Consider the following 26,180-nt stretch of genomic DNA (forward strand, 5'->3'; position numbering starts at 1 on the left):
AAATTTATGAAAATTGCAAACCAATATATATTATTACTTTTCTGAAATATAAAAAGTCAGTCAGAGGATCGCCATTTTACCTGATTTTAACGCAAGTAATGCATTCACAACCATGCAAATCAAAGCAAATGTATCCCCAGTGATAACCCTTATATCATAAATTTAAAGCCGCCTATTTGCTTAACAATTATAAAGAGACGCAAAAGAGATTTGAGTTCCACTACTATTCCATTTTATGTATAAGCATAAATACATAGCCAAAATGTTGGAACATTCACAATATATCTGGACATTATTGAAGTAATGATTTAACTGACAAAAGGAATAACAATAACTATTACAATTAAGAGAAAAGCTCTTTGCAGGAGGATTTGACACCGAAAAAATAAAAATAAAAATAAACAAGGACAAAAGGTCGCAAGCAATACAAGAAAATATTACAAAAACAAAACAGAGTTCATTTCTATACACCATCCTTGTAATAATAATTGATGATACATAAAAATTCAGTAACACCCAGGTAAGAAAATTGGGTTTCAAAAGCCTCTTATCTTTTTTCTGTGTATATTTCTATCTCTTGGTGACTGAAACTGCCAAAACCACCATCTGAAGGCTGTATAAAATAAAATTTGAATTTTTGCTCCGCAGAAAACCATTTTTTAGCCACTAGCCGTATCATCTTCACTGTCGTCACTGTCATCACTGCATTTTCATATGCCATAAAAGCTTGAGTAACCAGCCAATGCAAAGATAATATACATTTTATTATTTTGAAACAAAAGATGGCAAACATAGCATAGATCGAACACACTAATAACTGAGACTCAACCTACTTCCATCTTTGAACAATACGCAATACACGCAATACTAGGAATAAACAGCAACTGATATTTAAGCACAAAATATTATTGTAATACTTTCTTCATAGGTTGCAACTTATAAATATCCATGTCAATTGTAACATTATAAATATCCATGACAATTGTAACATAAGAATATCAGCTAAATTAAAAGATACATGATTAACCCAAAATAATAATAATAATAATAATAATAATTGTTGAAAGATACAAACCTATATTCAGAGAACTTTGATATCCGCCTTGCATCCAAACCTGTTATGAATTTTTGAGCAGCTTGGACATTTTCTGTACCTGAAAAAGTTAACCAAAACATTGTAATAGCTGATCTCCTTGGCCTCAAGATTAGACCACTGGGAAAGTTCTTATTACATATCAAAACCAAATGACCCTTTTGAATGGTCAAGTTCAAATCAATGGTGGAGAACTTTTATATTAACATGGCCCATAACAATGTAACTTCGGTTTCAAATAAACAGCTTCAAAATTTTGTGACATTTTTATAAATGCAGAAGAAATTACCCTTTGTCAGTTGGAAGATGTGCAGAGAACATCTTTCAGCAGCAAGTCTCACTGGAGTACTTCCATCCTTTAAACACTCAGCTAGCGCAGGGCCAATAAGATTAACATGGGCCGCCATGGCAGAAGGATTGGCCTACATTAAATTTTCCACATTGACATATCAAGAAATTCACAATGTTATGCAGTGCACAAGCCATAAATTCAATTTGAAAGAAGAAAAGCTGAAGATCATACTTTTGCAACTGCTTTCAGAGCAGATAATGCCCTTCTCCTGACTTCACTAGACTCATCATGCAATGCTGACACAAGAGATGAAACAATATCCAAAAGGACTGAAGTATTGGATGAATCACTTTGAACTTGATGTAATAGAAGTCTCCCAAAAGCCTTAGTTGAAGCTTCACGAAGAGGGAACTGTTGACAGTATAAATTGTTAGCACTTGGCAAAATCAAAATCACCAAATTTGGCCATATCAGGGTTAAAATACCTTTTCATCTTTCAAGCTGGCTGTAAGGTGGTTCAAAATAGAAGCAAACTCTGAAGAGACAAAAATGCTGGATGGGTTGTGCCTGAGCATGGATGAGATCGTGAGTACAGAACCATGCCTAGCAGACCAGCCTGGAGAGGAGGCCAAATTTGAAAGTTCCTTACGAAGCTCAGTCAGCTGAGCATCTTCCATGTACTGTTAATAAAGGAAATCTAAGTCAACAAAAATTGAAATCAAAATGAAAACCACACACTGCATCTCTCCTTCCAACTTTTGATTAAGCACCTACGAGTAAAACTAGCATTTTACACAATGTAACCAATACAGAATGCTGGACTTCATTGAAGCCAAAGCCCAATAAATTTCAAATCAAAGATTTCTCATTCTCAAAATTAACACACAAAAAATTGAGAAGTCAGAAACAAAAAAGAAAAGAAAAGAAAGAAAAAACATAAATACTGAGCAAAGATCCTTAAGTTATCAAAACATCCTACCTGCGACAATATACCCAATATGCTTGCTGCAGTTATTCGAACCTGATCATCATCATGATGAATCAAATCCTTTAGGAGATTATAGATGCGAGCTCTAACAGCACTGCTAATGCTCTTTCCAGCATGCTTTAGGACACCTTTTAACGCAGACAAAATTGCCTCCCGTATCCCACCATCTGATGCCTGAACAGTCAAAATCCAGCACTTGTAAATACTTACTCAGGTTAAAACCAATGTACCTCACTATTTAAAACAATAATAACCTGCAAAATTGCAAGGAGATCACAAACTAACGGGTCAACCCTGGTACTGAGAGCACTAAGCTTCCCCAGTGCAAGAGCAGCACTTGAACGAACAGTCCTGCATTCAAAAACTATCCACTAAGCTGGAAAACAGCACAAGAAAGCTGATTACATCTATGCATTATATAACTAGACCGATTATTTCTAAATTGTCACATCATCATAACTACTTTAGAAGCCAAGATGTAGCCATAATGAATGAATGTAAAAACTATAGTTCAGAGGCAGCAGCCCATGAGTACATCTACTAACCTTGTGCTGTCCTGTAGACACTTAACAAATGTTGTTTGTAGCTGAGGAAGAAAAGGTTTTAAGGCAATTCCGCCCTTTCTTATCATGATGGTTAAGGTAGCTAAAATGGCACTCTTCACCTGCCAAGGAAACCTATCACCTATTATCCGAATAAGGGGCCTGTTGTCATAAAAAATAAACAATAGCCAAAGTCAGAATCCCTAAAATACATAATCACCACAAGCAATGTAAATTACAGAATAGCTTTTGTTCAGTATTTTACCAGTGGAATTCCCTGAAGTCATGAAATTCATATTATAGTACATCAATTGACAAAATTTCAAGGCATAATTAATTTTTGATAAAATATAATGAAATAATGTGTCGAACAAAATTGAATATGCTCATCAATCATGGTTTATACTGGTTTAGAGCAAAATAAAGAAACTTTTTGAAATTTTAGTATTGTACATCCAAAAGTAATTCCTCCTATTGACCAAAGTTCCTCACCCAAGTGTGCAAGAGAAAATGATAGAAACATAAAGATGCAAAGCATATGTTATTTTCAAAACTCCAGAACTTTGATAGAATACAATTGCCAAGTGCATACTAAGTACAAATAAAAACTTTGTTATGTAAAAGGGATTACTCGAGTAACTATCATGGCTATTAATACCTTAACTTAAACAACATGAAAAAATAATTATACTAACCACACAACGTTTGTTGAAAGAAGAAGAACAGAGAGAGAGAGAGAGAGGGGGGAGGGGGGGGGGGGGGGGGGGGGGGGGTCATAGACTACTTCCTTACAAAGAAAAATTTATATGAAAAATCTCAATTTACGATTTAAATCCTACAAATTCAGTGGCGCTTACCCTGTTATTTGAATGACAAACTCTTTCAACGATTTTTCACTAGTCACCTCAATCAGTTCCCCAAGACCAAGAGCCGCTTGCTCTCTTAATTCAGCAGACCCACTTATGAGACCCTAAAATAATCATACCAAGTTCAGAGCCAAGTTGTAAAATATTAACAAAAGAAATCACAAGATAGAATTTAAATCAATCACAACCATCTCAAAAGTAAAGAGAGTAGACCATTTTGCCGAAAATATTCAAATCTTTGGGGCATTAAAAACACAATTTAGTTCATTTAAAGTAAAACGGCAAAGAGTAAACAGTGTTTTGCATGAAATATCAATAGATTAAACATACAAAACAAGACTAGAAAATTTAGACATGATGAAACGTCATAACATCTCCATCTGCTATGTTCTTAAAAGTATTCAACCATAAATGCAAAAACTATATCGGGAAGAGTAGGACACAAGGTCATATGTTATTGCACATCATTTGATACGAAGAGAAAGAAATGCGGTACTTGGAGAAATATCGGAAGTAACGGTTGAAGTGCTTTCGGTAAACAAAATCCAGGTATGAGAATCGGTCCTCCCTGCAAGCTCACAACAAGATAAAAGTAATTTTAAATTTGTTTGTGCAAACAAAAATATAAAGAGTGTAGCATCAGAAAATTAAATTAAACAAGCATCTTTACTGCATTAGCTTAAAACATTTTCCCACCTTCTTTTTCCTCCGCTCTTTATCTCTGGAAGTAGATACAGCATCACGTACTACTTTAATATATGTTGGGAGTACCTCTTTGGGAACAGAATTTACAACTCTTGACAAAGCCTCCCAAGAAACCTGTTGTACAGAGATATAATGTAACATACATAGCATTTACAACAACCAATAAACAACTCAGAGAACATACCATAACGGTCGCTGAATCCGAATCACTAAGTAAGACAATCAGGGTAGATATCATGTTTGGAGCTTCATCAACCAAATATAATTTGCTGTGTTTGAAAAAATATCCTATCAAATATGAAGAACTTCGTCTTATTGAAGCCTGAAACCAAAAATAAATAAATAAATAATAGCATGTATGGCATAACCATTATTTACTAAAATCAGGATCTTGATTAAACCAAAAGCCCTCGATAATCCACTTATTAACAAAAACTCTGTTTCTGGATCCAGAATCTAAAATTAAAGGCTTCCTTCAAAATATATTTTCAATTAAATACACATGCAGATTGTGTTTGCCATGCATAATCACACGTTTTTCCCAAAAAGTAAAGCCCATACTAATATGCTAATTGAACCAATCAGTTGACGAAACATCCCCAACAAAAGTTATGCAACTAGGAGAAAACCTCCCTTATCTCCTAGAATTCTCTCCAAATTGATAGGTTTTTCCTTGTTATCAAATTCTTCACCCTCTCCCTTTCTTTATCAATTCTTTCCTCTTAGTTGTTTCCCTCTCATCAGATTTATTCAAAGATATTTTCACTGATATTTCTTACTCAAACAGAAGCCTCTTTTTCTATTATGCAATTATTTTAACACTACCTTCCCATTTTTTTCATATTGGAAAACTATATTAAATGCTAATTGAGATTATTATTGTATTTTATATCTCTCCCTAAAACTACAGTCCATCTGTTTTTCCAGTTTGACCTCAAGACTCCTCAACAATTGTACATAAGATATTGAAATTAGTAAATGACAAAAGGCAATAAACAATTTATTGAATAAGACCTGGCTGTCACTGGCAGCTTTAAGAAGCTCTGATATGAGAGATTCTACACCTTCCTCATCAATTACCAAAACCACAGTTTCTGCAGCCTCTCTTGCCAAAGTTTGAACATCCTAAAATTTTTGAAAGGAGCAGTTATGTATATGATGAGGTAACATCTAACAAAAAGTTAGTGAGAAAAAATGTGAACTCATATTGAAGACGTGAAATGGATATCCTATTTAGTAGTTATATACCTTATCCTCACCACCCATTGCAGCGAGTAATGCAGGAAGAACAGTACCAAGATGAAAATTAAGACCAGGCCCAGCAACCTCAGCTAAAGCTCCTAAAGCATGTGCATTGAAGGCACTGGATCCATCCAAAAAACAAATAAATGAGCAACCACTAAAAATGAAATTTATAATACACCAAATTTATGAAAGATCAACATACGAAAGAGGAAGATGAACCAGCTTCGGCAATATATGGGGCAAAACAGCTGAAGTCCGCACACTGTAATTAATAAATACAGTTTCTCAGAACTGGAAGTATACATAAACACAAGGAAAAAGGAACATGAAAGAGAGATAGAGAGAAAGGTAAACGGAAATTTTACCTTAAAATTTGTTTGAGGCCATCAAGGGCAGTATCAGAAGTATCACCCTCCAAAGCATGTAAAAGAGTTGGAACAATTTCGTCAATTGCTTGCATCCCAGCACTCTGTATCACAAGATATTTTGGTCTTACTCTCATTTGGAAGTAATAAATAAATAAAAAATTAAAGTGAATCAAGTAAACGAAGAAAGCACCTTGTAAAGAGTGCTAAATGCTAAGCCTGCAGACTCACGAACCTCAGGCATGCTGTTGGCAGAATCGAAAACAAAATGACCATGCATACTGAAAATTAAAACATTCAATTGGAAAATCACAACATATTACAAACAAACCTATCACAAAGAGCTGTCCGAATAGTAGGGATGAGCTCATCCATGAAACTCAATAACTGACTTTTGCCAGCACTTGCCATCACCTCGCTCAAACCAATGCATACACCCTGTCAGTCATACACACATTTTAAAAACAAAAGAAATATAAATATTCCTACCTTCTGATCTGAGAAAAATAAGGAACAATTAAATCGATCAGAGATAAAAGGGTCCCAGTATTTCATATGATTGATGGCTGTAAAAACAATATTAATTAACCACAAATTTGTGAAACATGAGTCACTCTTCATATGGTTCCTACTATGAAGACACTCCCAACTTGTTAATAGGCCATGAGCTGGATGCATGCCAAGACAACAAGTAACAATGAATTTTAGCTCAATTTCCTCAAGGTAACAAGGAAAAGAGGTAGTGGCAGGAACTTAATACCTATTAGTTATTAGCAATAAAACTAAAAGACAAACCCTTGAAAAGTTGAAATGAAAAAGTTGAACATTTATTGACACTAGAACAAATGAAAATCTCACTTGTCTTCTGCTTGTGTCTGGGTCCTTCAATCCTCTGGATAAAATTGGGATAATCAAAGGAAGAACTCTTTCACCAAGCTTCCTAACAAGCTCACCCAGGGATCGCCCAGCAACCTATATAAGCACAGGAATTAATAATGTCCGATATCTTCCAACCTTACAATTAATGGCTAACCATCTAAAGTCAGTGCAAACCTGTCGCCTCTCCGATGAAGATGATGCAAGAGAAGTGATTAGTGTATTCATCAAAACTGGCATTATTTCCTTCAGTGTCTTTGGGGTATTAGCCACAATTGTTTTCCACACATGCAGGGCAGCCTGATAAAAGGAGAAACATATATGCTTAACACTAAAACAACTCTGAAAACATGCCAGGCAAAATGATCATGCAAGGGAACCTGATAAAAGGTGAAACCTACATACTTAACACTAAAACAACTTTCACAACATGCAAGACAAAATGAAGAATATACTTCTGAAGGAAAAATTGAGGATTTCTATTTCCTAAACAATCATCTTTTGATTTTGGCTTCACTATGTCATTGGCAAAAGAGTTCTGTGATTTATCATTCTTTCTTTTTTTTTGGCTAAAGATTTAGCATTCTACTTGTTAAAGTGATTTGGAATGACACTTTTAGATAAGTACAGCCAGGATGCAAATTTAAATTCTCTGTTATTTGAGGATTTTTCATCCGCTTAAATATTTAGTACTTTGATTATGCTTCAATAAATTAATAATTATTGTGTTTCTTTTTCTTTTAAAAGAGGTAGAGAGAGAAGATAAAATGACCCCCTACCTGACGTACGGATAGGCTGACATCAGCTCTAACCATATACAATGCAGCAAGGACCTCGTTACGTTTATCCCTTCCAAGAACCTCAATGATAGCCCGCCCATGAGCTTCAGTACTTGAACCCTCATCATCACTACCACCCTCAAGCAAAGCTTTGCCAGAAGTTCCTGCAACCTGGAAAAAATACAAACTCACTCAGAAAGCAAATGCCACCATACTACCTCAAAAGCGAACTGCAAGACATTAAATGCATATACCTTAAATAACAGATCACCTAACAATTCTACGGAGCTTTGTCGAATACGCCAACTATCGTTAAATATGCCATCCTCCACAGCAGGAAGAAGCAAAGGCAGAGACCTGGAGAAAAGAAGCAGGAAGAGAGTGTTTAAAAATATAAAAAGCAAAGTAGAAGCAAGAGGTAACTCGTTATATGAAATAATTAAAAAACTATGACAAAATTCCAAGACTGTCAGGACTCCAATAAATGGTTGGCTTCTTATTCAAAAACTATGACTAAATTCCAAGGCTATCAGGACTCCCAATAAATGGTTGGCTTCTTATTCAAATAAGTTCTAGACATTTCAATCATCGATTATCCAATATTTTAGAAAATGTTTTGATGCCGAGTATGTAAAACATACAAATTGTTCACTATGGATTTTCTTTGAGTTTACACTAAATTTCACATGTCAAACTCAATAATCAGTCGCAAAAGAAATCAAACAAAAGATGGGCATCAAGACAGAAGAGTCCTTACGTTGTTGCATAATGTTCAACCAGGACATGCCCTGCACCCAATGCTGCTTCACGGACAGATTCATTTTCATCGGCAAGTCCTGTAAAAGTAAAAGCAAACATTGAACTTGTAAATAAACCAGAATCCTATTAGAAACATGCAAATTTTTATTTATTTATTTATTTTTTAAATAGCAAAATCGACACAATACAATGCACTTACCATCTAATATGGCAGGCAACACCTGCTGTAAATAGTTCTGGAACTGGATACCCAATGACCTTGGGAAATACTGCAAACAAATTTAAAACAAAAACATGACTTGAATAGATCTAAGAATACAAACAAACACATGCACCAAAAAGTAAAATTCATACAATATAAAAACTCACCTTGAACAATGTTAAATATCCATCACGTACAGACGCCCTTGGATGAGAACAGCTTCGAATGATATCGGGAAGTAAATGCTCAAAGTATTCAGTTCCAAGAGCAGCTAAAACCTAAAAACAAATTGACATATACTTCATACCTCTAAGCCAACACAAAGTATAAATATCAAATTTCAAGACTTCAACAGAAGTAGTCTAGGGAAAAGGGCAAAAACAAACGAAACTGTACAGGCAAAAAGAGTAATTTAATACAAGTAAATGTTTACAGAAGAATCTTTCTAAAAATACTGCTTAGGTAGGAAACTAGATGCATTATCCAATTAAGTTTTTAAATATCAAATTACTCAAAGTTTAAAAAGCTTCAGCATCATAAAATCACTGCATAACGACCACATAATCATCAATAACAAATTAAATTTAATTTTTTATAAGAAATATATATTTTCTTCTTTATATATATATATATATAAATAAAAAAATAAAAAAGAAAAAAGAAAATCACAAAGTAACAAACTTCAATTGAAAAAGAAAACACTATACTTAGAATACATAGGAAACAAATTATTTAGTAAACCACACAGAAGCATATAAACATTGTACCTCCCAGCTGTTTAATTATAAAGAACTTTTTCAACCTCCAACATAAATGACAGTTACTTCAAACAAAAGTCAATGCTGAAGTTAAAAATTGAATGCTTCTCAAATCTTGATGGGAAGGATTACTTAAATGACTAAGATAATGCAACTATATAAGCAAAATGTAAATAGTAAATCCTGACCTCACTCAACCCTTGAGCAGCTCCAGAGCGCTCAACATTGCTATTATCAGATTTCAGTGTATCTAACAACCACGGAACAAGATCTGGGAAGTTTTCTTCTCCCATACCACGAATAAGAGATCCAATGGCCCTTGCTGCAACTGAACGAACTTCTGGAATTGGATCCACAAGAACCTGCTCTTGCGAATAGATAAAGTGAGAAGAGGCTACCATAGAAAAGCAAAAGGCATAATTCTAATAAAATGGTACCTTTTTCACTTCAGGAAGAAGCAATCCTATATAAGGAATCATATCCTTAGGTTCTGTAACTAATGAACACATATTTCCAGCTATTTGTGCTGCTTTCTTTTTGGTGTCAGCGCTCCTTTCCCTCAGCCCTCTATGTACTATCGGCACCAAAAGTGCAAGCGAAGGAGCATCAATTGAATTAACAAATGTTGTCTGTAAACAACCCAAAATGCATTTCAGTTAGAGAACAAGGCAAATGAAACTCCTAAAAACATAATTAAAGAGAGGTTTGAGTCCATAAACATTACTTGCAGCAGAATATCAAGGGAATATTTAGTATGGTCATTGGGATCTGTAAGACCCATCAGAAGAGTAGGGACAAGGGAAGATATTTCTGGATTCTGTATTACACTCCCAACCTAAGAAAACAGAAGAAAATATTACAACAGCTATAGGACTAGCCAACAAATAAATCAAATAAATTGAATGTAAAAAATAAATAAAATAAAATAAAAAACCTGTTGAAGTGCTGTTTGCCCAGCTGACTGGACTTTAGGGTGGGTATCTGTCAAAACCTGCAAATTACATAATTTATTTGTAAGGAAAATGGAAGACTAGAAGGAAATTGGACAAAAATAATACAATGAAGTAATAGTTTCATGTCCATATATAAAGACCTCAGTCAGTTTCGGTACAATCTTTGGGAGACACTGAGACAACTGCTCAGGAGCACAGTAGGCCATAGCACCAAGTAGTTGGACGCTACTTTGCTTTGTTCGCCAAGCTTTATCTTCAAGACCCTGTCCAAATAATGCGTTCACAAAGTTTGTTTATCATTAAAGGATTAAAACAGATTGAATAGACTCTGACACAAATATATCAATCCACTTGAATAAGAGAAGATATAGAGGCAAAGTAATAAGAGAACAATATCAGTAATATGAAGTTTTAAAATGGTTTAGAAACAAAAATAGCATTGCAGTCAGATGGACTAGACATCTCAAAATTTGCAGCTAAATTTTTGAACACATTTTCGAATGGAATTTTTAATAACTGGCATGAGTTACAATTAGAATATACACATTCCACAATAGGACGTGTAATATTTTCTTAAAGAAAACAAGGCAACCAAGCATAGATCAATGGATAAAGGGACAAAGCAAACCTTTAAAAGAGATGGAAGGACCAGCTTGACCCCCTGGGCAGTAAGTTGAGACATCATTGCACGAGCAGCACACTCAGCAGCTTCACGAACTGCAACAACTTGATCAGAGAACGAAACCAATAGCAGTGGTAACATCTGAATTACATACCTGCGTAAAACAATTGAAAAAGACAGACATCAGATATTTATCAAAAACTTACACTGTGCATAAGTCAATTCCTGGACACAATACTTTCTACATACGGTTCAAACAATCTTCCAAGTGTCTCACAAAGGCACTCAAATCCCAGCAAAGCTCCTTCACGACGTTTTGCAGAATTCCTGAAATCGAAAAGTTATTGCCTATAAGTTATAGATGAAAACTCCAAGCCAAAAAAAAATTCAAAAGCACAGATCTCAAAAAGCAAACACAAAGTTGGTTCTACTTCCATGAAAATAGTTATATATATATATATATATGTATATAAAGAAATTTTTAAACGAAACCACACTACTCAGTTGCTAAGAAAAGCTATGCAACATAAAATGGATGCATGAGCAGGCTTACATGCAGCAATGTTTTATTAATTTTTTATTCATTTTATTATGTAATATAAACTTATATTCATATCAAAGAATCTGATTATAAGTTTCAATTCTTCAATTTTTCAATCCCAAGGTTGTGAAACAATGTAGCATGGAGAAGCAACAGAGAAAATGAGACCAAAGGGCTTGTGAGCAAGGTTCTTTAGACCTATCATAACCATGTAGGTGCAAGTCTGCATAGAAATGGGCAGGTCAATGAAAAGTACATAAAGACTCTATTAGGCTCTCTTAACCAATAAGGAAACAGCATGAAGCAAGCACAAGACCAAGCCCATAGGCAAGTTGCTTGGTTTAAAGGGTTTATTAAATACTTAATCGATATATCTGACCAAAGTTTTAGATATTTTTGCAGATAAAATAGTACTGGCAATTCATAAAACATGGATTCTAACTCAATTTAAATACCAGCTCAAACAAACCTGTCTACAAGACCTTCTCGTAGTGCAACCACAATGCCATACTTCTTCAAGCAAGAGATTCCAAATCCCTTGACCACTCCAGCAAGCCCAAAAGCTGCTCCACGACGCTCCCCATACTTGTCACTCTTCATGAGTTGATCCAAAAGCCTAGAAACAAGAGCTGGTGCATCATCCTTAACCAAGAAAAGTTAAAATTAGCTCTCCTCTATATGATACTCTACATGATTAACAAAATCAATATCAAATGTGTAAATCTCAAATAATATGATTATGCATAAATGGTTAAACTATATCTATTTGTAAAATTTCCTGTCACTCAGCTATTCATGTCGGAAACCAAAAGCCAGATCACTATCCTTGTAAGGTAATCCAATTACAAAAGAGAACTTCCAATGATGCAAAACAGCAATACCAATCACCAGCCATTCATTAATTACTCTACAACAATAAACTAGCTCCTCAATATTTTATTCAGTTATTCATAATAACCCGTGCTTTCATTACAGGCTGAAGCTTAACTGCAAAAATATCAATGTACACTTGTTCCAAAGCATTTTCAGAAATTTGACATACTTGCTTTGACTGCATTAATGGAGACAGGCATGCTGAGACTGCCCGTTGAACAGCTTCTGAAGGAGTGTTTAACACATCCAACAACTTCTCTATGACAGTATGAACTTTAGGATCACCCTGTTTTGAAGTACAGATACTTAATCAAAATAAAAAGAATCCAGATATATGGTAATTTCCCCAATAAGAAAGGGAAAGTGATCAAGCGAAATAAATAATGAAACCAATACCTTTGCCAAATGCTTTGCCAGAGCTCCAGTAAAAATAACAACACCCTCACGAACCAAATCATATTTCTCTTCATCCGATGCCTAAGTAGAAGAAGAGGAGGGAGAAAGGGTGTAAGACAAAATGAGAAATACTGTGATACGTTAAACAAAAAAGAATCTTCTCCATCTATTCTACACAAAATTAAAATTTGTTTGCATGGAAAGAAAAGGAGATAGCAATGTGAACATGGGCAATATCATATATCAGAAAGAAAAGTAAACCTTTTTGTTTAGATAGTTCTCAAAAATTGGAAATAACAAGGAAACATTATCTCTGCCATGCTTATCAATAATCATAATGCCAGCATTAAGCATTCTTCCTCGAACATCTGCATTAGGATCTGCCTGCACATTCAGAAGCATACCAAAAATGGTAACAAAAAATACATTAAGAAATACTAGCAATGAAATAAATAACCAACTGCAAAACAAAAAAGAAGTATTTTCCCCAAAAAAATCTTAAATTAAGTCTAATAATAGAAAACCCACCAGTGCTCGTGAAATCAGGAATGTCATGACAACAGGAAGGTCTTTTGTTCTCAGTACATCAGCAGCAGAGAGCAATGCTAATGCTACTCCTTGTCTACCCAACCAGCCACCATCAAAGTTGTCCTCAATGGAACCAGCATCACGGATGTACAAAGAAAATAACGTAGACAAAGATTCCTAAAAAAATGAATAGACCACTATGATAAAACTACAAAGCTAAAGCAACTGACAGTTTACAAGATCAAATTTACCTGAATGGTATCTGGGCATTCATCCAAAGCCGCAGCTAATGCCTCCGCAGCAGCCACACGTACATTATAGTTGATATGGGACAGCGCTTTAAAAAGTCCAGAATAGTCAGTCCCAAACTCATACCCGTAGCGATCCCAAATATCCTCTGCTGTTTCTGCAACTGACTGAAGGAAGATCAAGATAATAAAACAAAGGAAAACATATTAAAAAATAAAAAATAAAAAGTGCCATACCATCAAGCATAACAAGAAGGCAATACATATTAAAAAACATCATTTTAATTTAGCATTAAGAATGAAAAATACAAACATAGAGAAAACTGCAGAGATGCGGAATCACAAAATTCCAGTGAACACATGTACAACAAAAGGAATAGCTTAAGTAGTATCTCTTTATGTAGCATTCTCTAAATGGAAAACTATTGCAAAAAAAAAAAAAAAAGAGAAAATGAACTTAAAGTTACCCGTACAATGCAAAATAAATGCAAGATTTAAGATATTCCTAGAGTAGACTAAGACCAGGACATGGATCTTCAAGAGACTAAAACCAAAATGGAAATCTATATAAATTTTCTACATTTTAAACTTGGCTTGCAATTAATTTAGAAATTTTGTTTACTTCTGAGGACACATTCAATCTGAAAACTCCTTGACCAATAAGCAAACATCACTCCGATCTAGTGGTACTGAAATGGCAGCTGCAGGAATGGGGAGGGGAGGGGAGGGAAGGGAAGGGGAGATTTAACTGCTATATTATGTATTAATAAGAAACTTTAATTTCATGGATAGCCAGTTTACACAGGATGAAGCAGGGAAAAAAACAATTTATTTGAACTCCTAGGATGAGGAAGCCTACAATGATGGCAAAAATCTAATTTTATCCCAAAGGTAACAAAAGTTTTATACAAGACAGGGTATTTCCAGGTGTGCAATGCCAATTACTAATGAGCTTGAAAATGCGTTGAAATTTGAAATTGAGAGCACAAACAAAAGAACAGGCAAATAATTAGAATAACAGCTTACTTAGTGTGATCCTCTGCTAACTACCAAAGTCATAGTCAATACACTAAATTTTGAAACAAGATTTTAATAATATAATTCAAATTTACAGTAATAAGTTAGCAGCCAAACCTTCTGCGGATCATGTAATGCAATCCAAATGCTTGTAGCAACTTCAACATTTTCAGGAAGAGATCGGTTAGCAACAGCAGGAATGCATCTAACGGCATTTAGACAAGCCATTCTTACATGGACATCTTTTGCATAAACTCCATATAGAGCCTGTCCAAAAACAAATTAGGAGGCGACCAACAGTAGGATTACAAGATCATCAAACATGAAATTCTACAAGAAGTGGAAAATCACATACAGGAGCCACTTCATCAGGTAGAAGACCTAGACACAACTCATTCAAAGCGGGTCCAATTGAAGCTTGATAAGCCGGAACAATACCAAGAACGTGATAAAGAACCTGGAGATTAAGAAATGAGTAATACAGCAAACAACAAATAATAGGAGAAAGAAAGGAAATGGAGAATAATAGATTATCTCTGTTTGTGTAAGAAAGGAATTCAGGTATGTAACTGATAACATTCGAAGCCTAGGAAGGGGTAGCAGGGGATCCAAGTGCATATAAAGAATCCGAAGCACATCATCATGTAATCCTGTCTTCTTAGAGTATAACAGAACCCTTTCCAATATCTGACAGCACATAGATAAAAGAAAACTCAGTAAAAGATAAGCAACATTACACTAACTTAATCATAATAGAAGGGAAAACTTACAGGGAAAACAAAAGTAAATGAATCAACAGGAAGAGGTCCAGATTTACAAGATACAGATAGGCCATCAATTATTCGTTCAAAAAGACCCAGAGAAGGTTTTTTGTTTTCTTCCCCTTCGACAACAGATGGAATGAGATCCAACACTACTCGATCTTCCTCAGTAACAATTAAACGTAAAGCTGTGGCAATGTCAAGGGCCCAATTACAGAGAGGTGGGACAGTGCATCTTGAGAGCTTCACCATCGTTTCATAGGCCACATCACCTACTAATGGTGACCTTAATAATGGATTAACAAACTTGACCTGACAAGAAATAAAAGATAAGATGTTTCTACAACATTTGATAAGAGAGTTTCTTAGTAGGTGAAAGCTATAAACAAAGACTACAGTGTGACCACTAAACTAAATCTATAAACAACAAATAAAAGATTTTGTACACATATAAATGAATATATAGCACAATCAGCAATGCGCATATCATGTCCTGATGATTTTATGAAATGCATAGCAAACATTAAAATCACCACTTCAGTAGTAAAAAGGAGAATAAATATAGATAATACTAAAAGTTTATATTAAAATTGCTTTTCTTGATTTTTATAAGTTCGCGTATAAAACTATGTCTACCTACAATCCTACCAACAGATCAAAACACAATATTCAAGGAAAGTAAGACTAACGCTTCAATACCCTTGGAGGATCAGTCTGTAAAGCTTACACCTTTTGACAAGGCTAATATAAACCAACACCTTGCCGCAAGGTGAGATTTATCAAATTCTTCAAGGATGCAGGACTAAAGAAGAAACAAAAGGCTTATAGTGACTTCTGCTCATGCATATAACTACAGATTTTTATATACACATAAAAATAAACCAACTTGATTAATATATCATGTAAAGAGAAGAAGGTTGCAGGACACAAACCAGGGAGGGTAGTTGACTGTGTGCAAAAATAGGATTAGCAATGGCCATCTCCCCAAGAGCTCTAAGAATCAGAGATAAATTGTTTTTTATTTCACGCACTTTCTCACGTACAGATGCCTCCTCCCGAAGTAGTGATTCCCTCGCCTCCTCTTTTGCAGTCTTCCCTTTATCTAGAAAATAAAATAAAATAAAAAAAATATATATATATATATACATATATAATAATTCATTGTACTTCAAATACTGAGCATTGAGACAAATTCCAGAAAAAAATAAATAAATAAAATGAAAAAATAAAAAATAACATGCCAGGCTTCTTTGTTGACTTAGCAGTATCCTTTCTACTGGTTGGCTCTCGTTTTACAGAATTATTAGAAATGGAATGGTCCTGGTAACAGCAGATACAAATGCATTATTGAAAGATAATATAAATGGTAATAAGGACAAATGGATAATAATAGCAAGACAGTACTACAAATAACAGTAACACTCTAATTCTATCATGAATGGCTGATATAAAAATTAAAACAGAAAACACCAAGGAAGAATTAATATCTAGAACTACCTCATCATTGTCATCCTCATACACCCGATAACGACCTTTTGCTTGCTTCATGTTCTTAGCAGCAACAGACTCTGCAACATAAACACCTTGCTCACTGGAAAGCATGCCCTCAGGAGTATGGAATATCTGAAACAAAATGAAATTAGTGAATGCAAATCCGATAAATATTTGTACTAATTTAGTTACATGATGTTCCATACGAACATATTCCAGAATAAACAAATCAATAAGGCAAAAAACTTACCCGAATGTCACTTTCTGAAAGTGCATCATGTGAATAGCGGTCTGGGAAATCTTTCAAGTACTGGCACAGGGAAAAAGTTTCTTTCAGCACAACAAGACTATTGCCCCCATAAAGCAAAAACCTGTCTAACGATAAGAGGTATATAAAGCATCCAACCTTGTCAAACTCAGAGTAGGTTTCTCCAGGTGATATAGACATCAAAGAGGACAAAGAAGAAATTGCAGCTTGTTGTTCAAGTGGATTGGCACTCTTCAATCCCATTAATCCAAAAAGACCCTGTAAATTTCAGTCACCATGGGGTTAGTCCTGGACAATAGTAAAAACCAGATGTCTTAACCAGACATACAGCTAACTAAGTAAACCAAGTACATTCATAATGCTTTATAATCAATGAAAAGGGACTTAAAAAATAAATTAATAAAATTGATATAACACATAGTAAAATACGGGCAAAAATCTATTGCATAAAATATGAATTCACTCACTATAGCAGACAGATCATATTAATACAAGTAGATCCCTCCAGGATGCTTAAATTATCTATCAGATACAATAAAAAACCTTGGAAGTCATTTTTCAGTATGATATCCTACACTCTAGTTCTAGTTATTTTCTCCAATCTGTAGTTCATAAGCCGAGGACCATAAACCAGAGAAGAAATGCAACTCTACCGTATAATTTCCAGAAAAGTAGTGTGATTTTAATCCAGTCTATAAAGAAACAAAATCCATAAGAAAAAAATCCCAGTTTTATTTTTTGGTAATTAATAAAAATAATAAATAATAAATAATAAAAAATCCCTCTTAGAAACCAGTTAGTTTACCTTGCACAAATTCTCCACATTGGCAGATATAATACCAGAGACGTCAGAACCACAAGTACGCAAGCATTTACAAAGCCTCTGAAAACCAAAAAAAAATAAAGGTTACTTAAAATAGCAAAAACACAACTGAACATGCACATGGATAATTTATCAGGCGATTAGGACAAAAACCAAAAATGATTTGCTAGTAATGATGATTTTTTTTTTTTTTTTTTTTTGGGTAGAAAAGCAAAATGAAATATTGATAATACATAGTTGCTTAATCTCATACGAAAACTATCTGAAGGCCAGGACTGTTTCACCAACCAACAAGACAAAATAAATGAATATGGAGTGCCCTGACTCTCCATCCCTCCAACCTAAGCTTGCTTGCTCACTGAACTGTTTCCTCTCCACTCACTTGCCTACAACAATCGTAGGCTTATCTGAATTATTATACTTATGGCTTGTTACTTGAAATAAATACCTTCCTGAATTATATTCCAACTATTATTGATCTGTCCTAGTCAAGGCTCCGCTCCATGATAATCACAAATCACTCCCAACAACAAGCATAAAAATTCTAGAAAGATAACAGGAAACAAAAACAAAAAAGTACTGGTAAAGAAGAGCAAATAATCAATAAGGATTTACCCTCCAAACTGTATCTCTTTTTGCAGTGCCAACCACATATGGATGATGTGCACAGAGTAAAACTTGCACAAATGCACTTGGAGTAGCAGCAAGTGCTGCCGATGATATCACAACTAGAGCCTTTATTGAAACCTCAGTAGATGGTATGAAGGGTACTTGAGTATCCAAAGAATTATCTGTGTCACTACAGAACTACAAACTTAGATCTCCAAAACAAAAGAACACCATGAAGGAAGATCAAAAAAAAATCTATCAATTTTTTGTAAAACTCTAAAAATTCTATAAATCTATTGGAAACTAAGAGAACATATTTGGCCTGTCAGCAGAAAAGAAAACCAGGTTATTATTTCAAAAATTAGTGTCAAAAGTAACCACCGTCAGAAATTATTATGTGGATAGAATATCAAATTCATAGAGGTACAGGTCTTCTTTAAGTTTTACCTTAGAAATGACTGAATGAATACTTAAAATGGAAGAAACAGGTGCAGTGAATTTAAAACCTAGAGTAATTGATGAACAACACCATGCAAACCATAGAGGTCGATCACAATGCATATTTTTTTCTCAAAATTAAACTGATAAGTAGATGCAAATTGAAGAAACGGACACACAGAAGTTACAAACAACAAGGCCACCAAAGTCAACGAGGATGAACATATATAAACTCTAAACTCCAATTCAAATAACAACCTGTGTATATGTATCCCTAAAAAGAAAATCATTTGATGCTACTAGCAAAAATTCAATATTAAAGAAACTTAAACATTGCCTACCAATCACAGAAATATGAAAGAAAAGCAGCATATTTCAAAACTAGAGTGTACCTTGATTTTGAAATACAGAGTTTCTCTGCAAGTACAGACATAAAATTCATAAATTCAACTAAAAGAATCTCGGTTAACTGTGGAGCAGCAGTAATTATCTTTCTGGTAACATCATAAGCCATTCTACGAATTTCCCAACATGGATGGCACATCAAAAAGACAATCAACTGCACAATACCAACAATCACTTATTGCCAAGAACAAATATCTTAACTCCGTTAAAACACCCAAGTACCAGTGCACTTATTTACCTGTAGCAATAATCTAGCTGAAAAAGTATCTAAAACCCTGCATATTAAAGAAGAACGAAACTCTTGAACGCCACTAAAAAGATTTATAAAATAAAACTATGAAAAATAGCATAACATTAGAATAGTAAACCTGCACTGATGTTCTAACAGCAGCACCTCGAGGAGATCAATACATGCCATGCAATCCTCCGTAGATAATTTTGAAGCCTGCAAAGAAACTCATCGTCCTTATCACATGAAGATAGGGGAAAAAATAAGGGAGAGACGGGGGGAGGGGGGGGAGAGAGAGAGAGAGAGAGGGGGGTCTGTGAATAGTTACCATATGTATTGGAACAAGTGAAGGTTCATTTTGAGATACCAAAGACCATAGCTTCTCCTTCACCAGAACCTCCTCTACAGCCAAAAAAATAAAAAGGGAGTAAAAAAGAAATCATTAAAATAAACATATCAAAAAGGGACAGCAAGAGATAAAGAAGCAGCAAGAACAGAATGCTGCAAGATGTTTCAAGTCAAGAAATAAATTTTTTACCCAAAAAAAAAAAAAAAAAGGGAAAGGAAAACACTTTCAACACCTGCTTTGAGGTCAACTGCCGCAATTTTTCCCACTAATAACAAAGCATATATACCATCCAAACGTTGAACTGCCTTTGTAAAACCAGTTTTTACAAGTTGGACAAGAGGTGCCAATAGGGATGACATCTGAAAGTACAGAGAACTTATCTTAACAGAATTGATGAAAGGAAAAGCCTAGATAAGAATCAAAGAGAAGCAAGTCAAATTCAACCTCTACAGACTCCTTACCAATAAGATAGCATCAGCATTTTTGAATATGGATCGCAAACAACGAAGATGCCCCCTCCTTAATGCTTCCTTCTCCTTAAGACCAGAAGTGATAAACGAAACAAGATTAGGTTGAACAGCATCACAAGATCGGGATGCCCAAGACCCTAAAGCTGATAAAGCTGAAAGCTTAACCTCCTCATTTCCTACAATTAGAACATTGGCCATGAATCAACATCCATGAGAAAAAACATTAAACAACATAAAGTACTCAAAAGAAGGAAATAACACAAAAATGAAAAACTAGAAATAAAAAACCAAGTGAATCTTTTGCCCATCCAAAAAATTTCGAATTAGTAAAGATAGAATGAAAATGAAAAGAAAAAGAAAGAAGACTAAGAAGTAACATCTGACCATCATCCTTATAACAAGATAGAAGATAACTGCATATGGTTTGCGACAGGTGATTGATGTGTTTCCCATCGGGAGCACCAGCCAATTCTTGCAAGGCTTTGATCATTCCAATTCTCTGGTAAGGAAATGCAAGTCTGCCTTCTGCGCCTGTTCAGATTGGTACTTTATGTTAAATAGATCAGCCAAAGAATTCAATGTTCAAGTTAAAATAATCTTTAAAGGCATCATCATGCACCAAAAAATGAAAAGAAGAAGAGTATTCCTAATTACTAGGTCCAACCATAACGAAATATAAAAAACACATTAAACCCAGACCTCCAATTACAGCTTTGACAGCATGAAACATTGCTTCTAAAGAATCTGGATTGCTAGACTTTATGCTCAAACACCTAACTATAGCCAACGCCTCAATTCTTCTGACGTCATCTGCATGCCGAGCCTGTGGCAAAACCACAGAAAGAATTTCAAGGGCATACTTGCTCGTGTCAAGGTTGACCGATTTCAAAAGAATTCCAACTGACTCTAACACAATCTCAGGGTTGCGCTTCAACATTTTGACAGAAGCCGGAACCACAATACTTTGAAAATCTTCATGCAACATATTTGTAAAAAGGGGATGAAATGCTTCACTAAGACCCTTTGCAGGCTTCTCTCTTGCACTTAGAACTGCTTTAACATATATATCAAGAAATGTCGGCTGAGAACAACAAAGTATACCGTTATAAGTCAAAACTTTGGTATAAAAATGATAATTTCAATTTAAACAAGTAAGTACAAAAATTGCCCGTATCTGCTGTCCAAGGAAATAAATTTATCTTACCTTGCCTTGTTCAAAGAAAGAAGGTGATTTACTTGAGAATTCCATTAACAACCCTAACAGTTCAGAAGAATCTTTGTAAGGGATTCTTGCATCCTTGAATTCCTCTATATAGATTTTGTAGATATCCGGTGACTGAAAATATTAAAAATATATATATATATATATATATATTAGAATAAAAAACATAAATAAATGAATAAAAAGTGCAGGCACCAGCAGAACAGACAGATAGGCTAAACCTGAGAAAATAAATGAAAAAATGTCCGTTTGCAAGCCCTTTGCTCATGGAAAGACCTTTGCATGACAATATGAAGCAATGATGCCTGGGCTGTGGCTACTCTACAAAAAGCATTCTTCGAAACTGTGGCAAATGCACTCTTGCTAAAGAGAATGCATGACCAATGGAGAAGCCTGTAGCAGCCTACATGTGATTGGAACTTTGCCTGCTTTTCCATTGCCTGAAGAAGAGCTGCTGCAAAGCTTTTCATGAAAATAACCTCACCTAGAGCTTTCGTAATCGCGTCATCAACAGCTATCCTTGATCCTCGATCATCATAAATATACAGCGTTTTAAATATTATATCTACCAAAAGGGATGCAATCTCTGTACACATTTCTGTAAAGTCCAAGACACAAATTTTTCAGACCACCAAAATGTATGTGTGATAAATGCATGCTCACTCCTTAACAGACTTTAAGTCCTCCACAAATGAGATTAATGTAGAAAAACTCAGAAAAATTAACGTCATATGGATGATATAAATACCATAAGAAACAAAATTGCCATAAATAATGCTAATATCAAGTAATAATAGTATTAGTAAAAGTCAAAGTCATAATTTTAGGAAACAATTAACTTTTAGAAAACGGAAAATGATCCAAAGTTCAGTTCCGCATTGCCTTCGGCACCTTACACAGTAAAATTAAATTCAACAACTTTATTTTAAAACATCAAAAACTAAAACAAAAATTTGAAAATTTAGATGAATAACAAATTCTTTTATTGTTAATGAGACCCATGCAAATATGTAAAAAAATATATAAAAGAGGATATAGAAATTGGAAATTTTGAAACGAAATGGAGACCAATAACAATTTACACAAAATGCAAATGGCATTTCAATCGAATTGCCATCAGTAAGTAAGAAGGTCGATTAACCTGAGTTGTTGAGAACTGAAGGGAGTTCATGACGGAAGATCCGAACCCGTTTCTTCGTAGAAGAAGTGGAAACGGACTCGGCAATGGAGACAAGAGGCTCCGATGAGTTCGCCATTTGAAAACCGATAGATAACTTACAGAGGATCCGAAAATGAAAGTTAGGGTTCAGAGGATCCTCCGACGCGTAAAGAAGTAGCTGCTACTGGTTTTAGTTACTAGGGTTTTAGGAGCTGCAAAGAAGAAGAAGGAGAAGAAAAAGTTAGAAAGTAAATGACTTTGTGAAGAAGATGATGATACCTTCTCCGGCTGCTGAGGGCATTCCCATGGTTTGTGGGCTTAGAACTCAAAACACTTCGAAATCCATCGAACCAGTCCAATCCACCATCGCAAACTACAATCCATAGGGGAGGCCAATCGAACCCATCAAGTCAATTACGGCTTCCATTCCCAACCCATCAAATTGCTTAGGGCTTATGCGAGTTGTATACGTCGATCCAATCCACTAAACCAACGCATCACTGAACCTATCCAATCCACTATCGCAAAAAACTACAATCCATATGGCAGGCCAATCCAACCCATGAAGTCGATTAGGGATTGGGCAAATTGCTTTCGGTTTATCAACTAAACCAACCCATCAATGAACCAATCCAATCCACCATGGCAAACTCCAATCCACAAAGCGAGCCAATCCAACCCATTAAGTAGGGCTTTCCCTACCAACCCATTAAATCGCTTAGGGCTTACACGGCCCTAATTACATCGATCCGCTTCGGGCTTTAGCCGTCTGGTGGTGACAGCTGGTTGCCATAAGGTTGGGCCCGAATTATATAATTCGGCCTTTTTTTTATAAAATTATGCAATTCAGTTGGTCTTAATTAAATTTTAATTATTGTATTTTTCTATTAAATTTTAATTATTGTATTTTATGTAAATATTTTAAATTTTATTTTCTTTGTAATTCATATTTTTGGATAAAGTATACAAAATAAACAGTTTAAAACTTATGAATAAAAATAATGAGAACACCTCAATAAATAAAATATTTGTACATCAAATTGCTTTTTTTTTTTTTATTGGACGTCTGATTAAAAATAATAATTATAGTTTTCACTCGTAGTACATTCAAAAATGTTGGTTAGGTCTTTAAAATAAAATTTTTGTTCTAATAATTATCTTGTTATTATGAATGATTACCATATATTTTATTACTTTAACTTCTCTGTGATTTTTGTAGTTCTAATAAATAAGCCGAAAACTTTTTAGCATACCATGGGTTAAAAAAAAAAAAGAAAGAAAGTGGGGTTGTGGATCAACAAGGAATTAATAACCAGATTTGATCAAATATATGAAAGTTTCAATTCCTAAGGAACTGGAATGTGCCTAATACAAAGAATCCGAACATCCAAAAACTCAAAAGCAACGATAAGTTTGGATTATTTCCTGCAAAACGGGGCATTTGTCTCTTCTTCTTTTTATTATTATTATATATACAAATATATATATATATATATATATATATATTTTTTTTTTTTTTTTCTCTGTGATAAAACGATCCTGTCCATGTGGCTATTTATCCTTTGCCGAGTGACACTAAGCAAGCCCCAACAGACTCCACACATATTCTGACCCTTAAACTGCAATGAGAAGCTCCCAAATTCAACAATAAAAACACCCACCACTCCCTTCATTGTGGGACGAGGAGTCCCTTCATCGTGAAGTATTCAGGATCATTGACAGGTGTTGTTTCATTCCTTGACATGTGTTCATTGAAGGCTCATTAGCCATGGCAAAACGCCGAGCCCTGGCTTTCCACTTGTCTTTTTCTCCATTACCCATTTTTGCACCCCCACCCCTACTACTAAAGCACTGCTTATTTGGCACTGTAAGTAAATAATAAAAAAGAGTTTTTCAAAAGGAAGATAAAAGGTTATTAGTTATTAGTGTTAAGACCATGGACAAGGGAGAGAAACAAGTAGTGGTGGTGACCAAACCAATTATGGGACGCTCAAGGAAAGGTTGCATGAAAGGCAAAGGAGGTCCAGAGAATGCACTTTGCAATTTCAGAGGAGTGAGGCAGAGAACTTGGGGCAAATGGGTTGCTGAGATTAGAGAGCCTAATCGTGGCGCTAGACTTTGGCTTGGCACTTTCAATACTTCTACTGAAGCTGCTCTCGCTTATGATGATGCAGCAAGAAAGCTCTATGGTCCTTATGCTAAACTCAACTTGCCAGACCACTCACCACCACCACCACCACCAATTAATAATAATAATTCTACCACCACCTCTGACTGTACCTTTTCCAGCGACCCACTTGCTGCTAGTACTGTCTCTTTTGAAGGTGATGAGGCTATGGCGTCGAGTGTTTTTGTAGGTGATGCGGCTTCTATGTTTGGTGGAGGTTTCAATAATAATGTTTGTGATGGTTTATGGGGTAGTCCGGTTATGAATTGGCCTGAGACTTGTTTCGAGAATGATTGTGTGGAAATGAATGATGTTGGAGTTTTCTTGGGCAGTGAAAACTTCATGGATCGGGATGGTTTGCAGCCTTCATGGAGCTTTTAAGCTTTTTAAATAGATAGTATTTTTTTTTTTTTTTTTAAAGATCAGTTTTTTGTTCTTCTTAACATCTTTTTTCTATTTTTTTTTAGGAATGGTTTGTTCATATGATGAAAGTTGGCACTCCGGTTTTATGTATTTGGTATGCTCATGTAAATTTTTTTTTTTTTTTTTTTGTTTTTTTGGTTCCCTTTCTTTTGCTCATGACTAGATTGTCGTTTAAATTTTGGATTGTATTTTATTTTCACTTTTTAATTTTTTTTTTCCTATGCAATCCTTTGACAAGGATTCAATTATTGTTATTCTCTCTGAAAAGTTATGAATTCTACTTAACAAGTAGTATTGTTGTTCTTCTCCTCGCAGAGACCAAAACCCTTTTCATATAATTTAAAGAGAATTGTATGATATCCGTTTTCCTATCAACCACCACATGGACGGTTATATAACCACCACATGGAGGAGAAAAAAAAAACACACACACACACACAACAAAAAACAAAACATGTACACTTCTTTGCAAGAAAACAAAGAAAGAAAGATAAGCACTGCTCTTGTACGCACTAGCACTTATACCAGAGCTTAGATACATTATTCAAAATAGTTCAAACTGTACAATTAAGTTTCATTTTCTTTGTAATCACTCTCCGTTTCATCTATTTTTCTCATTTATTGTTTCTGTCTTCTTAATTTTCTTTTACAGGTGGGGGATTAAGAAAACGAAAAAAAAAAAAAAAACACACACACACACACACACAAAAGGTAACAT

The 26,180-nt window shown here is 34.8% G+C and overlaps 2 protein-coding genes across 2 annotated transcripts; one reads left to right on the forward strand and one right to left on the reverse strand.

The window, feature by feature from the left end:
- Nucleotides 1-209: 209 nt before the first annotated feature.
- On the reverse strand, nucleotides 210-23,225 carry LOC107407216 (protein ILITYHIA). Its single transcript, XM_048467757.2, has 60 exons — nucleotides 22,855-23,225; nucleotides 21,935-22,311; nucleotides 21,696-21,827; nucleotides 21,191-21,572; nucleotides 20,876-21,022; nucleotides 20,483-20,667; nucleotides 20,254-20,380; nucleotides 20,001-20,074; nucleotides 19,812-19,888; nucleotides 19,682-19,718; nucleotides 19,431-19,597; nucleotides 18,607-18,790; nucleotides 17,974-18,051; nucleotides 17,307-17,426; nucleotides 17,151-17,210; nucleotides 16,907-17,032; nucleotides 16,651-16,729; nucleotides 16,342-16,511; nucleotides 15,419-15,721; nucleotides 15,219-15,335; nucleotides 15,004-15,105; nucleotides 14,766-14,915; nucleotides 13,635-13,799; nucleotides 13,384-13,560; nucleotides 13,117-13,239; nucleotides 12,856-12,936; nucleotides 12,629-12,745; nucleotides 12,056-12,228; nucleotides 11,295-11,372; nucleotides 11,052-11,199; nucleotides 10,564-10,686; nucleotides 10,405-10,461; nucleotides 10,195-10,305; nucleotides 9,908-10,099; nucleotides 9,659-9,832; nucleotides 8,880-8,990; nucleotides 8,710-8,779; nucleotides 8,509-8,587; nucleotides 8,006-8,108; nucleotides 7,752-7,922; nucleotides 7,150-7,272; nucleotides 6,955-7,068; nucleotides 6,428-6,534; nucleotides 6,290-6,341; nucleotides 6,097-6,200; nucleotides 5,934-5,993; nucleotides 5,735-5,849; nucleotides 5,501-5,611; nucleotides 4,671-4,808; nucleotides 4,478-4,600; nucleotides 4,278-4,349; nucleotides 3,773-3,885; nucleotides 2,919-3,077; nucleotides 2,628-2,724; nucleotides 2,365-2,547; nucleotides 1,871-2,065; nucleotides 1,617-1,796; nucleotides 1,383-1,515; nucleotides 1,076-1,154; nucleotides 210-702 (listed from the first exon to the last, which is right to left on the reverse strand). The coding sequence occupies exons 1-60, from the start codon at nucleotides 22,967-22,969 to the stop codon at nucleotides 660-662; spliced, it is 7,863 nt and encodes a 2,620-aa protein (XP_048323714.2). The 5' UTR covers nucleotides 22,970-23,225; the 3' UTR covers nucleotides 210-659.
- Nucleotides 23,226-24,530: 1,305 nt separating this feature from the next.
- LOC107406265 (dehydration-responsive element-binding protein 2G) lies at nucleotides 24,531-25,764 on the forward strand. The gene has a single exon (XM_016013376.4). It carries the CDS (start codon nucleotides 24,809-24,811, stop codon nucleotides 25,418-25,420), a length of 612 nt encoding a protein of 203 aa, XP_015868862.3. The 5' UTR covers nucleotides 24,531-24,808; the 3' UTR covers nucleotides 25,421-25,764.
- The last annotated feature ends 416 nt before the right edge of the window (nucleotides 25,765-26,180 follow it).

The sequence above is a fragment of the Ziziphus jujuba genome, chromosome 10, assembly GCF_031755915.1.
Source record: "Ziziphus jujuba cultivar Dongzao chromosome 10, ASM3175591v1".
Classification (NCBI taxonomy): Eukaryota; Viridiplantae; Streptophyta; class Magnoliopsida; order Rosales; family Rhamnaceae; genus Ziziphus; species Ziziphus jujuba.